Source organism: Ursus arctos, unplaced genomic scaffold (assembly GCF_023065955.2).
Source record: "Ursus arctos isolate Adak ecotype North America unplaced genomic scaffold, UrsArc2.0 scaffold_2, whole genome shotgun sequence".
NCBI classification, from domain to species: Eukaryota; Metazoa; Chordata; class Mammalia; order Carnivora; family Ursidae; genus Ursus; species Ursus arctos.
In genome coordinates this window covers 86,449,012-86,464,987 of record NW_026622874.1, presented here as the reverse complement: position 1 = coordinate 86,464,987, position 15,976 = coordinate 86,449,012, and the positions used below count along the sequence as shown (strand labels likewise).

General features: G+C 59.6%; 1 protein-coding gene across 3 annotated transcripts in view; it reads left to right on the top strand.

Annotated features, from left to right (window-relative positions):
• The window catches only part of GTF3C1 (general transcription factor IIIC subunit 1), a 72,149-nt gene extending 58,741 nt beyond the window's left edge, over nt 1–13,408 (top strand). For all 3 annotated transcript variants that reach the window (XM_026515658.4, XM_044390092.3, XM_044390093.3), the window contains 10 exons: nt 36–98; nt 952–1,045; nt 4,628–4,800; nt 6,467–6,754; nt 7,632–7,891; nt 8,785–9,065; nt 9,745–10,300; nt 11,061–11,112; nt 11,936–12,128; nt 12,483–13,408. In XM_026515658.4, the coding sequence (XP_026371443.1) occupies nt 36–98; nt 952–1,045; nt 4,628–4,800; nt 6,467–6,754; nt 7,632–7,891; nt 8,785–9,065; nt 9,745–10,300; nt 11,061–11,112; nt 11,936–12,128; nt 12,483–12,695 (2,173 nt within the window). In that variant the 3' untranslated portion in view covers nt 12,696–13,408. The remainder of the gene's footprint in view (nt 1–35; nt 99–951; nt 1,046–4,627; nt 4,801–6,466; nt 6,755–7,631; nt 7,892–8,784; nt 9,066–9,744; nt 10,301–11,060; nt 11,113–11,935; nt 12,129–12,482) is intronic.
• The last annotated feature ends 2,568 nt before the right edge of the window (nt 13,409–15,976 follow it).

Sequence of the window (15,976 nt, the reverse complement as noted above, 5' to 3'; positions counted from 1 at the left end):
TTCGCTGACAGGCTCGTCTCTCGTTCCTTATGCAGATACCGAGTTCTGGTGATTGGAGACGAAAAGGATCCAACCAGGAAAGAGGATGAACTGAATAGGTAAACACCGATTGACCCAGTGCCTTTCCCTCATCTGCTTGATCGGGCTGCCGGTGGCCCAGTCCGGGGCCCACCCAGGGCCAGAGCTAGCCCGCCCTCCGTCTTTGCAATTAAAGTTGTGTTAGAGTGCAGCGACGCCTGGCCCATTGCTGTCTGGGCTGCCTCCATCCTGTAGCGTCAGGGTCGAGTGGCTACGACCGAAACCGTACAGCCCACGAAGACCCCAAAATCTTCATTACCTTCATTACTCTGTGCCACAGAGCCCTTCCTCCCTTCCTGGGAGACGCTGGCCGACCCTAGTCTCAGAAATCCATGGCCTAGCCTTAAGGTGGCTCGAGGAAAGGACTTGAATTCCAGGCCATAAGTTTTCCACACAAGGCTCTGGTTAGAAAGCTCAGCTGTTTTTTCCCTGTGGGATAACCAATGTTCAGCTTGATCTTACCTCTGTATTTCAGTGAGAAGCTTCTTTGGAGAAAAACTGAAGTTTAAGACTGGAAGAAAATGGGGCACATGGCTGGGTCAGTCAGTAGAGCGTGCAACTGTTGATCTGATTGGTAGATAGACAGGCGGAAAAAAATCTCAGCACTAACTACATTCGTCAGTTGTCACATAAACCTGTTTCCAGAGTACGGCACGCTTTACCCGCTAAGCGGAAACATTTCTCCCTGCAAAAATTGACCAGTTAGTAAGGCTTAAAACCCACCACTTGTTTTGTTTTGGTTCGTGAATAGTTTTGGCATTCGAGTCACTTTGGCAGGATCACTTTTTCTAAATAAAAACTGCGTCCACCCAGGACGAGCAGTGCCCGTGGCCCACGGCCTCACGTGCTCTGCCCTCCTCCCCACTCTTTCAGCGTGGATGACATCCACTTCCTGGTGCTCCAGAACCTGGTCCAGAGCACACTGGCCCTCTCGGACAGCCAGATGGAGTCCTGCCGGTCATTTCAGGTGAGTGGCGGGGACCTGGGGACAGCGTGGCGGCAGCGCTGTGGGGCTCGGGCCATCAGAAGTGGGGGCCCTCGCTCATGCTCTTCTCAGCTGTGCAGTCTCGGGGGGGGGGGGGCCCGATTTCCCCTGAGAGTCGCGTGCCCCCTTTTTTCATCTTCCAAGTGTGGGGACAGGACCCAGTGACTTCCACAACCCCTCCCGGGCTGAGGTTTTGAGTCGAATGTAAATGCAGAAAATTCAGCCGAAGAGGAAGCGAGCCACGACTGAGAGCTGAGGGAGTGCCTGACCTGTGCGGCTTATCTTCTCCAGTCAGAACTTAGAAATGTCGAGCTCTTTTGATCGCTAGAGATCACCGAGCGGGAAAGCGGCCCTTCTGTGGGCCATGGGCTTATCTCTCTCCTGAGAACGTAGTAGAACCCAATGCTGCTCTGTCTTGGCTGAGTGAGGGTGGGAGGGAGGAAGGCGGTTCTCATTCAAGCCCGTCCGGAGCCTGGGGAGGTGTTGGTATTAGCACTCATTTCTGAACATGGAAACTTGCGTTCCAGAGGCGCGAAGAAGCAAGTGCCCAGGGTGTCACAGCACTCTCCGTCAGACCCGGACTGTGGCGCCAGGGCCCCAGCAGAGAGGTGCTGAGGAGGGCCTGCGCCGCCCCCCTCCCCGGAGGCAGTGCCTCCCTCGTTCTTAATGTTCTGGAGGACCACATCTGTCAGCACGTGGGCCCGGACCCCACCCCCCGGGGCCGCAGAGGGGCTGGGAGCCTGACAAGTGTGCTGCCGGTCCCCAGGACTCTAACGCGGGGTGTAGGCGGCGAGGTGCCCTGGGGGAGACAGCGCAGTGTAGACCCAGCTTGGGCACTGCCCACATTCTCCAGGCGGTGCTTGTTACCTTGGCCATAAGGGAGGTGAGGAAGACTCGGGGGAAATGGAGTGATTCGGGGAAAACCTGTGGCCGGGTATGACCACAGTCCTTGTACAGCAATGGCCAGGACCCCGCAGACCCAAGACTGAGTGTTCCTGTCTCTTCTTTGAATTCGTCACTGTGAGGTGCAGTTGCTTGTCCAGCAGTGACATCTGGGACAGTATAGTGGGAGGTCCCCAGTCATCCCGTTCTTGCTACCCTTGGTGCCACAGAGCCCTTCAGCCCTGCTTACTCACATGAAGCATGTGTGTTTCCAAATGGGAGGCTGGTCGTGGGGCCTTGCCCCCGCCTCTGTGCCCAAAGCCTCGTGTGAGCCTGAACATGCCAGAAAACAAGACTGGAATAGGGTGAGGTGGGGCAGAAGTCCTACAGAGACAGCCCCCAGTCTGGCCCCTGGCTCTGTCTTGCTGCACTTGAGCTTGTTTAAAAAGAAAAAAAAATTTTTTTAATTTACTGCCCGCATTGCCCATAAAAATCCCAATTTCCAACTTTACCTGTGGCCGTGGAGGGACCTATTGGCTGTGCTGCCCAGCAGGCTTTGAGCTGGACAGGACCTTGGGAGTTAGTCCAACTGCCCATCACATGAGAAAGCCCAGCCCCGAAGTCAGTGACAGAAGCCAGGTCCCTGTGTCCCAGCCAGGGCCTGTCCCCTGCATCCTGCTGCTGCTTGTCCCTCCTCCAGTTCCATTTCGAGGTGGTGTCTGGGCTCTGGTGGGTGGGGTCAGAGGCCATACGTAGGATTCCACTCGGCTCCCTGCAGCCCCAAGTTGCCACGAGGCATGGTGCAGGGCAGTGGGTAGGAATCTGGCGGGCAGGACCACACTCCCTCACTCCCTATACGTGGTCCGAGCGCTCCTATGCCCCGCCAGCGGCTGACGGAGGAATACGCCCCTCTTGTCATCGTCTTCACATGGAGAAGAGCTGAAGATACCAGGCTTTCCATGAGAAGCTGGATCCCCGCTTGGCTAGGGGGCGGGAATGGTGGTGGTATGGCCTCTCTCCAGCCCCTTGCCCTCTGCCTGGGGCGGTACTCCCCGCCTCGGGCCTGTGCGCCACAGCTGACGTGGAAGCTCTGTCTAGAGAAATCGAGGGTGGTGTGGAGGCCTCAGACTGACAAGGCCCAGTGTGTGCCCAGACCTCCCTCCGGCTCCAGGAGAACACCCCGTGCTGCCCCGGCACCCCATCCGACCACCGCTTTGGCTCCCGATCCCGTGTGTCTCTGCAGTGGCGCAGTGGTGAGGTCTCTGGCCTCGAGGACAAGGCCTTGTTCTGTTGTTGGTCCCAGCCCCACCCAGCGATGTGACCTCGGAAGATCCCTTGAAGTCCACGAGCCTCCGTCTTCCCTGCCACTCGTGGTTTCTGGGCCAACACAGCAGAGAACCTCCCAAGCCCAAAATTCTCAGACCATGACTGCACATTTTCCTGGCCAGTGCTTTCGAGGAGGCAGGTCTAGCAGGAGCTTTCCTGTGGTCTGGCGTGTGCTAGACATTCGCTGTTGGGTCACTGGTTGAGCCAGTGCTTTTCAGAAACGGGAGTCACTGGGACTCTGCAGTCCCTGCGGGCCTTGGAGCTGCTCTTCCCCTGGTCCGGGTCCGAATCTGAGCCACGGAGCCAGAGTGGCGTGGCCAGCGGTGGAGCCTCTGTGATGGGCTGGACACCGCCTTCCATGTTTGTTCCGTACTGGGTACGCGGAGCTGGGTGCCGGGTGTGGGGTGCCGGGGGCTGCCGTGGCAGCGGTAGTCCATTGAATGTCTTTCTGTGGTACTTCCTTTCGGGTGGGCGAGAGAGACGAGTAAGTGAATGAGGTCATTTCAGGCAGAGAGAGTTGCTACGGAGATAATGATACAGGCCCCTATGACACAGTTGACTGCTGCAGAGCAAGGAGAAGGATTTGCTTCTTGACGGGACATATTTGAACTGAGAGCTGAGTGTCGAGTCAGCCTTGCAAAAATTGGGGGTTGATGCTGTCCAAGAAATGGGAGCTGCAAACGCCAGGCCACCACGGTGGGCAGGCTCTTTGAGGGAAGGTAGGAGGGCCGGTGAGACGGGAGGCTGGTAAGTCCGGAGTGGCGGGCAGGGTCGCGCTGCCGGGGTCCTTGACAGGCGGAGCGAGGACCGGGTGTTCCCTCTGTAGAGGGAGGCCGCACGTGGTCTGATGGAGGTACACAGGGCTCACTGTGGCTGCGTGGCAGATAGCCAGGGGCTGGGGGCAGTTAGCCGGAGGCTCCAGTGACGAGCGGTGGTGTAGACGGCGTCAAGCACTTGTGTTTGGGAACGTTGTATGTGGACACTGCCAACTGGATCTATTAATGGGCTGGGCGAGGGCTCAGGAAGCGAGTGGTATCAGAGGTGGTTCTGAGTTGATTCCCACGACCTTGTATCCAAAGACATAGGCGTGGGGTGCAGAGCCGTCCTTTGTCTCCAGCTGCCTGGCTTTCTCTGGGGTGTCCTTCTCTCTGATACGGGTGAAGGTTGATGGATTGCTGGCTTTCTGCAGGCCTTCCCGTCCCGCACCCCCAGGAGTCTGCTCCAGCCTCCCGACCCCTCAGCCCCATATCCGTTTCCAGCATACATGATGGACTCCCCTTCTGTGCACCCCCACGTTCTGCCCCTTCCCCCAGCTGCTGGAGAGCCTCGCTCACCCACGGCCTTGCTGTGTTGCAGACTTTCCGCCTGTACCGAGAGTATAAGGACCACATCCTCGTGAAGGCCTTCATGGAGTGCCAGAAAAGGAGCTTGGTCAACCGGCGCCGCGTCAACCACATGCTGGGCCCGAAGAAGAACCGGGCTCTGCCCTTCGTGCCCATGTCCTACCAGCTGTCCCAGACCTACTACAGGTGAGCCCTCTGGCTGGGGCTGGGGGAGGCAGGGCCCCGGGTCAGAGGCCGGGCCACACCTTCTCTGCAAAGAGCAGCACCTGGAAGCGGAAGGAGCAGGCGTCCATCCACCTCGGAAGGCGTGCAGCTCCTGGAACGAGAGTCCTCACCAACGCCTGTGCCGCCTGCCAGGGGATGAGGGCAGCGCTCTCGGTAGTTTGGGGACATTTACCATTCTGCAGGTGGCGTGTTTCCTTTCTCTTGTCAAATTGGGAGAAATGAGTTTTTAATGTGCTCATGAGCCCAGTGAAAGGCACAGCGTCCTGGTCGGGCCTCATCGGCCATTCTCACGGCGCAGAGCTGCACCGAGCTGTGCGTGTCGCAGGCTCACACGCTTCCATTTGAAGCCATCCCATCTTTCCCAGACGCGGTCTGCAGCCCCTCAGCTGTCCGAGTGTGGTCTGGGACGCTGCGAGTCACCCTCCGCAGCCCCTCCTCACAGGAGCACCCCTCACAGCGCGGCCTCGCTCCAGCAGCCGGCATGGCTGGTCTCTGTTACCCGCTTGGCCTTTTGTGCCCCCGGCCTCCTTGACCACGCGAAGGGGAAGTCTGTGAGATAGTCCCAGGGGTTTGGCCTTGGCAGCCCTTAGCCTTGGAGGGCTTCCCCTTTTCCAGGCTCTTCCCCCTGTCAGTGCTCAGATCTGCACTCAGGCCGTGGTCCGAAACAGAAGAAGAGCAAAATGAGGGGGGTTGGATTTTTATGCATCCCTTTGCCTGTGACCCAGACACTTGCACCTTTCTCAGAGGCCCCCCGAGTGGCCCTCGGTCTCCTTGCCTCCCTGGGGTGCAGCCGGCTATAGTGAAAAGAGCCAGCCCGGGCAGCAGAAGATGTGGGTCCAGGTCAGCAAGGCCATTTGACCTCGAGCTACTTCTTGACGATTTCTCCACCGTGGCATTCTTGTCTGTGAGCCAAGGGGCAGCATTCGCATCCAGAAGACCTTCTGGGTCCCTCCCTAGGACCTAGGCCCCTGTTGCAGGGTTGTGGGAAGTCATGCTTTTGTTCAGAGGCCAGGGCTAGACTCTGCAGTCATCTCACGGAGACAGTGACAGGGACACGTGTCCTGTCATCTCTGCACGGGTTCGGGGCTTGTCCGGGGTACAGATAATCGTTGCAAGAAGTGCGTTCGTCTTCCCCAGTTTGGCGCCTGTTTATAGCAAATGCCCGTGAGGTGTAGAGTGTTAGGTCAGATGCAAAGACACGGCCCCACCGTGAAGGTGCTCAGGTGAGCAGGGAAGGCACACGCAGTTAGACTGGAATACGGCACCTTCATTTGACGTGGAAAAGAGGGCTTCGGGGGGAAGCTGGTGTGGTCAGTTTTGTTTGTTTGTTTGTTTAATTTTATTTATTTATTTGACAGAGAGAGAGACAGCCAGCGAGAGAGGGAACACAAGCAGGGGGAGTGGGAGAGGGAGAAGCAGGCTCCCAGTGGGACAGGGAGCCTGATGCGGGGCTCGATCCGAGAACCCTGGGATCACGCCCTGAGCTGAGGGCAGACGCTTAACAACTGAGCCACCCAGGCGCCCCTGGTGTGGTCAGTTTTGAACGCAAAGATCTGAAGGGCCCGTAGCCCATCCACATGGAGGCTTCTCACATCCCGTCCTCAGTTTGGACCTTACCTCCATGCAGGATTTTTACGTGGCGATTTCCCAGCACTGTCTGCACGGAATCGTTCCAGTTCTTCAGCACAATCCTGGCTGCCGGCAAGTTGGACCAGCCTGATAATTTTTCCTTCAAAGACCAGGATAATAGCAAGTCTACCAGTCACCTGGTGGCATTTTCTCTGGACAGCCCTGGAGGACACTGCGTGGCCGCCCTGACCCTTTTCTCTTTGGGCCTCATTTCCGTGGATGTCCGGATCCCAGAGCAGATTGTCGTGGTGGACAGCTCCATGGTGGAGAACGAAGTCATGAAGAGGTAAGGGCGGAGGTGTCCGCTGGCGCCCCACGCACGCTGCTGTGAGCGCAGCTGGGGGCCTCAGCCACTGTGGTGCACGTGCACACACAAGCAGGGGGAGGGGGAGGGGCAGAGGGAGAGGGAGAAGCAGGCTCCCCGCTGAGCAGGGACCCCCCCATGCAGGGTTTGATCACAGGCCCCTGAGATCATGACCTGAGCTGCTTCGGCGACGGAGCCACCGGGCACCCCTGGTCTTTATTCATTCCACAAACACATGCTGAGTTTGTGCGTGTCACGTCTGGCACCGTGTGGCCTCTGGCACACGAGGTGGCAGGTGTCCGCCATGCGGCAGGGAGCTCCTGGGGACGGGACCTCACAGATCGGGGGACTAGGGACTTCAGCACCATGGCCAGTCCAGTGCCTTGTGCTGGTGCCTCCAGGCGCAGGGGGAGCCAGTGGAGGGCGGGGACTTGGCTGTGCCAAAGAGAGGGACCCGGCACAGTGTGGCGAGGAGGGGTAAGGCGGGAAGGTGGCTTTGGCAGAGGTTCCTTGAGGGCCTAATAGCTAAGCTGGGGTTTAGTGGAAAAGCAGGCAGTTTTGGGACAGAACCTGGAAGGGTTTCCAGGCAGAAGGAACAGCCCCTGCAAAGGCACTGGTACATGAACAGGGGTGAGTGTGGTGTGTGGGGAGTGGTCAGAGGAGATGAATCTGAAGCGGCAGTCCACGCTGCCCTTCACAGCCGGGGGTGAGGGGAGGGGGTCCATAGCGACCACAGGCCATTCCTGAAACTGGACCACGGCAGCCACTCTGAGCGGGCCACTCTCTGAGGGACCCGGCGTGCCGTGGCAGGGCCGGCTGGGCCTGTGCTCCGTCACCCAGGTCCGTGTTCTTCTCCTAGTCTGGGGAAGGACGGGGGCTTAGACGAGGATGACGACGAGGAGGAAGACTTGGATGAAGGCTCAGGGAGCAAGCGCCGGGCCATCGAGGTGAAAGCCCGCCAGGCCTCCCATACCAACTACCTGCTGATGCGGGGCTACTGCGCTCCCGGCATCGTCAGCACCCGCAACCTCAACCCCAATGACAGCATCGTGGTGAACTCCTGCCAGGTGAAGTTCCGGCTGCGCCGCACCCCCGCGCCCACCCGGCTCCGGCCCACCGGTAAGTGTCACCCCACCACCATTGGCGCCCCGACCCGGGGGCCCCCACGGACTGGGGCTGGAACTGAACCCACGCCCCTCCCCTCCCCTCCTGGGCTGGGGTCTTCTGGTGCTTCCCCCACTGCCCCGTGCACCTTCCCCCGGGGCTCGGAAGTACACACTTCCACAAACTTCTTAAGTATGACTTTCAGCCTCTTTCCCTGAAAGAGGAGTTCTTGGCTTACAGTCGTCATCTACACCTCCTTTGTTTCCGGTTTTTATGCTCTTTTTAGCCCTTTCATGTGTTACCTCTGAAACTCAAACCAGCTTTCCCATACCCCAAATTTGAGGCGGTCTCTCCTCCCGCTACATAAAATGAGAATATTCGGGCCCCTTCCCAGCCCTCCTGCCTCTGCCTTCCCTTCACCTTTTGGGGTGCATGGTGTTCACTTCCACTTTCGAAACCCCAGTTGGTATTCTGTGCTCTGCCTGGAGTTTGGCTCGGCCAAACCTGTGACCGTGATCTTAGCAGAGCCAGCTCTTCCAGGAAGCCATGCACACCAGCCCAGGCTCGTGGAAGCTCACACGGGAGTTCGGGGTGGGGTCCCGGGGAGTCCCCCAGCATCTGAGGAGCAGTGAACACAGGAGCCCCTGAAAGGCAGGGCCCAGGGCAGCCCAAGTTGAGGATCCCGCTCCAGAGCTCCGGGGCTACTGTTCCCAGACCCCAGCCCCACCTTGCCCGTCATCCTGACCCCGGGTGGGGGGGGGCATCCTGACAGCCAGGGCCCAGCCCTGTCCTCCTTGTTGGCGGCGGGGGGGGGGGGGGGGGGGGGTGAGTTGATGTTCTAGCACATTCCTCCTCAGTATTGCTTGTGCTCAGGTCTGGGCTGATTTGCGTCCTCCTCGTTTTCACAGCCCCTTCTCTGGAAGAGCTGCCGGTGGGCATATCCTGCCTCCCTGCCGCCTTCACCAGGCTGATCAAGAGCCAGGGGGCGGCCTGCAGCCTGGAAGCGTTTGTCCACCAGGTGGAGCTGTGCGGGTATGAGCCGGGAGATGTGTGTGCCGTCTTGGAGGTCCACGGGGTCATTGCGGCCACCGGGTGCTTTGGGGTGGACAGAGTGGAGCTGAGCAGGTGGTTCTCCGCATTTGAGAGGACAGATGCCGAGCGCACCAGGACCTTCGCAGACTACGTCCAGGTGAGCCGTGCTGTCAGGCCCCGCGGGGTGGCCGACGTGGAAGGCGCCGCTCCCCGGCCAGAAGCACACTGCGGAGGAGGGGCTTGGTTTGGGGCACGTGCTGTAATTTCTTCAAAAATTAAATTAGTTGCCAAGATTGAAAATGGGAGATTTTGCCTAAATCTCAGCTTCTCTGGACTATTAGGAGGTTTGACACCCTGGGCCCCGTTTCTTCAGCACAGTGGGTCGGAGGCAGGTAGGGCCATCTCCGCCCAGAACTCCCGGATATCCTGCACCTGGCCCCACAGGACTCCCCGCTTTACCTGCCTGGGTCCATGTTCATCAGGGACCCTTGAACCCAAGGAACGTAGTAACAGATGGACCTTTGAAATCAAGCACCTTGGGACCTGGCTGGCCCTCCTCTGCATGGTCCGTAGTTGGAAGCAGGGGGGTGCATGTCATTTACGGCAGCTTTGGTTCTAAGAAGTTCGCCCCACGCCCCTGAGAGGGAAAGGGCTGCACCGGGGCCACCAGCTGGCACCCATGTGGGGTTGGAAGCCAGACCTCACCCTCGAGTCATCTGTCGTCACGGAGCTGGGCTTGCCATTTGCTCGGGACGCTGAGATGCATCGGGCAAGGGGAGCAAGCATGAGGGTCCCGCGGTCCCGCACGGACCCGGTGTGTCTCCCGCTTTTCCTAGGACCTCCTAGAGCATCACCAGGTCCTGGAAGTCGGTGGCAACACCACTCGCCTGGTGGCCATGGCCTCTGCCCAGCCCTGGCTCCTGCACTCGGTGCGGCTGAAAGGCAGAGAGGAGGATGCTTACCCTCAAAGGGAAGACCCCCAAGCCAGACCCCAAGACAGGCCTGCCAGCGAGGACAGCCCCTCGGAGAGGCGGGCACCGCCTTCCCAGGGCTCCCGGAGCACCAAGAGGCGCGCCAGCTGGACGAGCAGGGACGTGGCCAGTCAGGGCGGAGAGAGCGACTCTGAGAGTACCCAGAAGCCCCCCGCCAAGAGGCCCACGCTCCAGGATGTGCGCTTGGCTCCCGGCCCCAGGCCCCAAGCGGAAGAGGGGCCAGAAGCCCCCGCACCCTCTCTGCCAGCAGCTCCCGGAGTCACAGGTGTGAAGGAGCCTCCCCCAAGAGCACCAGAGGTCGGGCCGGAGGACCAAGAAGATAGCAGGGTTCCCAGCCCTCTAGGCCAGGAACAGCTAAGCTGTCAGGCCCAGCTTCCAGAAGGATCTGAAGACCCCAGAGGTACCAAACGAAACTTGTCCCCTACCCCACCTGCCCATCCTCTGTCCTGGGGCCTGAGAGTCCCCCACACCCTACACCTCCCCTGAGACTGGGAACCCCAGCTTTTCCTAGCCTCAGCCTCGAGGGGGGAGAGGTCTTGCCTGTTTCCTCTCACTGTGTCCACTAGAGGGCTTCAGGGACTCCTGAGCAGGGCTGTGAATGACAAGTGTGGGACAGGAGGGGTGGTTCTGGAAAGCATTGTTGGCTGAGGTGTCCCGCATGAGGTCGCAGCGGCAGGACTGGGGGGGTGGGTGTCGCGCCTCCTGTCGGGATTGGCAGACGTGTCGGGACGGAAACCTGCCGTGTTCCTCTCCTGTGGTGTAGTTGCTGTCACCTGTGCTCAGCGCTGGCCTCGTCACGTGGTTTCTAAAGGCATCTTTGTTTCCTGGGGGCTGTTTTTGCCGTAGGGGTTTCCACACACAGCTCTGTGGTCGGGGTTCTGGGTGGAAGATGAGGTGCCCGCCTGCCTGTCCTTGTGGGGGCTCCTCAGGGCCCTGGGAACACCCCCCCGCCCCGCCGACGCTTGCACACCGTGGCCTAGCCGGTTCGGTTCTGCATGTGCAAGCCCCTCGGGGTGGGCGAGGGCTCTGCGAGGAACGGGCTTGCTGTCCCTCTGTTCACGGCTTTATCTCCAGAGCCCGGAAGGACATGTCGCGTGAACAGAAGAGGAAGAGATGGACTCCCACCTCTTAGGTCTCATGTCCTTCCTCTCTTCCATCAGGTTTGGCCGAGAGTTCTGTGGCCGGCAGCCTCTCCCAAGCAGCGTGGGGAAAGTGAGTGTGTGTCCAGATTCAGGCGGCCTGGCGCAGGGCGCGGGGGCAAGGGTGGGGAGTCTGTCCCTGGGGTCCCAGTAGTGATCGTCACACGGAGATCTTCCACGGTCCGGTGCGGTGGTTCTCGGCCAGAGGACCTGGAAACCTGTGGGACCTCGGTGGTCCCACTTGCTGGGGGAGCAAGGCAGGAGCTGCTGCAGGGAGCAGGCGAGGGCCGGAGGTGTAGACTTGTGCAGTGTGGGTCCGTCTGGAACCACGGGCTTCACAGGAGCCGTGCTGGAGAGGGGGTGCCTCCCAGGCGTGTGCACAGTCCCCCAGCTGGCTGGGGCCGTGAGCCCCCGGCTCAGATAACAGCCCTCCCAAGGCCCAATCAGAGCCGAGAGTCCAGCTGGTCCTGGGCCCCTCCCGTGCCTGGACCCCGTGTGGCAGACCAGTCCCTGGGGGCCGGGGGGACTGCTGTCTAAGACACAGAAGTAGAGCTTCCGCATGAAGATCTCTGTGAGCTTTAGCCTGATGTGGCGTCAGCCATGGCTTCAGAGGCCAGGATGGAGCTGGTGAATCCAGAAGTCGGCTTGTCTCCCTCCCCTGCCAGCGTGGGGTCCTGTGGGGGACATTGGCACGTCCCGGCCTCGTTAAGGCTGAGTGTGAGCGGGTCCCGTCGGCCGGCGGCCCTGGGCCCTGGGGTTGGGACGCCTCATTCCAGATGGGGGTGGTGGGTAGAGGAGCAGGACCCCCAGCCCCGTGACGCGGGCCAGGCCCCAACTGCCTTGAGGCTCAGCGTCCCTCGCCCACCAAGCCTGACGCCTGCCCGCCGCCACCACAGGGACTGCGAGAACATCTCCTTCATCGCCCGCCCGTGGCGCATCGTGGACGGCCACCTGAACGTGCCGGTGTGCAAGGGCATGATGGAGGCCGTGCTCTACCACATCATGACCCGGCCTGGCATCCCCGAGAGCTGCCTGCTGCGGCACTACCAGGGCGTGCTGCAGCCCATCGCCGTGCTCGAGCTGCTGCAGGTGCGGCTCCCCCAGCTCCCTGCCCCCCCCACCCCTGCTGACCACGCCTCCCTCCTCCTGGGCCCCTGCCTCAGCCTCCCAGTGGGGTGGACCGTCAGGAGATGTCCAGGCTTGTCCTGAGAGCCAGGCCGCTCCCATGGGTCCCTTACTTACTTTACCCCCCTGCTTGGCCCCGCCCAGAGAGGCGTACTCGCTGCCCTCCGAGGCTGCCAGGCCGGCCGATGAGCCCCTCGCCTGTCCTCCCTGGGCCCCTGCAGCCCCCACCCCTGCCCTGGGGTCCTGTGGCTCCCGGGGTGGGATAGAGGGCCCAGTCTGCAAGTGCGCCCGTCACCCTGCCTGTCCCGCTGTCTCTAGGGCCTGGAATCCCTGGGCTGCATTAAGAAGTGCTTGCTGAAAAAGCCGGCAGCCGTCTCTCTCTTCTCCAAGCCCCGGGTCGCGGAGGGCCAGGCGCCCTACAGCCCAGGCGAGAGCCCCACCGTGTTCTACGAGCCCACGCTGGACTGCACCCTGCGGTTGGGCCGCGTGTTCCCCCACGAGGTCAACTGGAACAAGTGGGTCCACTTATGAGGCGTGTCGTCAGCACGACCCCTCCCACCGGTGCACGGGGGCACCGAGGCTCTGTACCAAGCCTCCCGCCTGCCTGCTCCGCGGGTCTTCTGGACCGAAGGCCCTGCCCGGTCCCACCGGGCATTGTCAGGGGGCAGCTGCCGGGAGGCTTGGGTCCCTGCTCTTCCTCTCTTGTTCCCAGGGTGTTTTAGCCGTGGCCGCAGCACGGATCCTGCTCGCCCGTCGCTGCCTGCCTTCTCTGCGGAACTTGGGTTGTGGTGAGTTTGAGAGGCCCTGGTGGGCTTGGCCTCTGAGGGCCTCCACCGTTAGGGAGCAGAGCTGCCTCCCACGCTCCGTGTGGGCCTCAGCTTGCATTGCCCACACCCCGTGTTGCAGATTCCAGCCCCCATGGCAGAAAGGCCAAGTGCCCCAAGTGGCAGGGCCTCGTGGGGGGCGCATCACAGAACAGGGGCTGCGTGTCCTGCCACCGAGGGCCCCAGCAGGGACTGACCCCTCTCCAGGCAGCACATCGGACCCAGAGAGGAGCCTGGGGTTCCCTTGTTGGCCTGGCAAGACGCCCAGCGGGCCGTGGGGGGGGGGGGGGGGCTTTCCACGGGTGGAGCCGAGGAGCCGGGCGGGCCTGGGGTTGGTTTGTTCCTTTCATTTCTTTTCTCTTTAAAAAAATCCCTTGGCATGTATTTATTTATTTTGTAATTAAAGTGAAGTAAAATGTGTTTAGTTCCGTGTGTTTCCTAAAGAATCTGTGATCCCCTGGGGGCCTCCCTGCTTTCAGCTGCGGACCAGCCAGTACTAGACGCTCCCAGTAAAACCAAAGGGAGGGGGAGGCCCACGGCCCGGCCCGCCTGCCCCGGGCGCAGCCCACCCGCCCGCCTCTGCCCCTCAGCTGGGCCCAGGCCTGTGTCTTCCCGGAGAAGCTTGGGCAGGTGTGCCATGCAGGGCCGGCCCAGTGCCGGGCCGGAAGGTCGCAGGGGTCACAGGCCTATGGTGTGAATTTGGGCAGTGGACATTCTCTTCAGCCTTCCCGTCCCTTCTCCCCTCCCCTTCCTTCTCATTTTCTTCCCTCCCTCCCTTTCTCTCTCTCTCCGTCTTTTCTTTTCTTTTTCCTTCTCTCTTTCTTTCATATGTGTATGTTAGCTGCCAACATTTTTTTTTTAATGGACATTTCACATTTTAAAAAAATCCAGACTTCTATCTTGTTGCAAACTGGAGAGTTCCAGCAACAGCGCATAGGGCAGTGGGGACGGGCCCCTCAGTCAGCACTGCCCCAGCGCCAGCCTTGCACCCGCCGGCTTCTCAGCCTTACAAAAGCAGCCCATCTGGCCATGTCTGACCTGTAGCGTTGGCCTGGCCCACCTCACAGCCCCGTATTTCCGTCCTGGGACCAGACTCCGGGGTGATGACGGGCAGGACGGAGCATGGGGTGGGAAGTCTGAGGGTGAACGCCAGCACAGCTAAGACCTGGCCAAGGCTTAACCATCATTTTTTTTTTCCTTTTATTTTTACTCAAGTGTAAAAAAAAAGAAATAGTGTTTGGGGGGATTTTTTTGAGATCAAGTAGAATAAGGAGTGTTATTTGCTTTATGAACAGAAAATTCTGAGGCGCCTGGGTGGCGCAGTCGTTAAGTGTCTGCCTTCGGCTCAGGGCGTGATCCCGGCGTTCTGGGATCGAGCCCCACATTAGGCTCCTCCGCTATGAGCCTGCTTCTTCCTCTCCCACTCCCCCTGCTTGTGTTCCCCCTCTCGCTGGCTGTCTCTATCTCTTCAAATAAATAAAAATAAAATCTTTAAAAAAAAAAAGATTCTTTACAAATGCCAGTTGTTTGGGAATGCATCGTGTGGCGGAAGACAGGAAGGGTTACGGGCACCCAGTCTCGACACTCCCATCTCAGAGCCTTGCTTCTCTCATCTGAAAAATGGGGATGGGCTACCCCCCTCATGGGAGGACCAAAGGCACTAAGGAACACCCAAGTGCAACCACATAGTAGCGCTCAGCAAAGTTCTCTCCCTTTCTGGCCCCGTGCCGGAGGGATGGTTTGGGCCTGTGTTTGGAGAGACATAGGGATGAAGGGTGGAGCCCTTTGGTGGAGAGATGGGCTTCTATGACCACGGCTCCACATTCCACAACCAGCCATCCTGTGCAAGGATGACCTGTTCTCCCCCTCTGTCTGCCCACCTGTGCATCTGTCCATGTCTGTCTGTCTGCCCATCCACCCCCATCCACCCCCATCCATCTATCCATCCACCCACACCCCTATTCATCTATCCATCCATCCATCCATCCATCCATCTCCCCATCCATCCATCCATCCATCCATCCATCCAAGGCAGCTCTGCCCTTCCAACCTCCGCACAGAGGGCTTCAGGAACCACAGCACAGACCAGAAGGTCTGAGCACAGATGCCTTTAGGGGTCAAGCAGGTGACATAAATGAGAGGAACGGGAGCCATGTGTTTAATATAAATACTAGGGAGTGGTAGAGACTGGAAAACTGAAGTGTGTGTGAGGGTGTGAAGATTTCACATTTAGACCGACTCCCAAACATAAGGCAGGGGGGGATGAGGAGGGACACTGAGCCCAGAGGGCACAGGTCCCGTACACCCTGTCCTGCCATTCACAGGATGCCAGAACTATAGGGCCTGGACATCCGTGGCTCTCTCCTTCATGCCCCCCGCCCAGCTCTTTTGGTTCTTACCCCTTTTAACTTACATCAGCAACATGGTAACGCATTCTCTTTAGAACACTTAAAACGGTATAGGTAAGACGCAAGCCTCCAGGCTCCTTTCCCCTTAAGAACTTTTCTCTGCATTTACATACGTTTTATGCACTCTAGAAAACATGGGCCTGTGATGCTATTTACATAAACTGTCCCACTGATAAAGCTCCCTGAGCCCCCACCGTGTCCCTGGATTTATTCCCTCCTTTCTCTAAAGGTAAGCACCGCTCTTCCCGGCTTCCCCCCAGGTTTGCCTCCTCTGCCTTCTCTCAGACCGGTGTCCTGCCCGCTGCTGGTCCTCCTCCCGAGTCCCCCTGCTCCCCTCTCTGCCTCGTTTCTCACCTGGGCTGAGAGTGATCTCCGCCCTCTGACTTCCCCTGACTACCCAGCCTTCCCTTGGACGCTTGACCCACTTCTGCCAGGGATTTTCCAGTTGTGCGTGTATGTGTCCGTGGATCCGTTATAGACAAGTATGTGTGTATATGTGCTGCGCACGCGTGTGTGTACATGTGGGCGTGCGTGCACACGTGTGATCTCCCTGCTTAGTGATACTTCGCCACCCCCACCA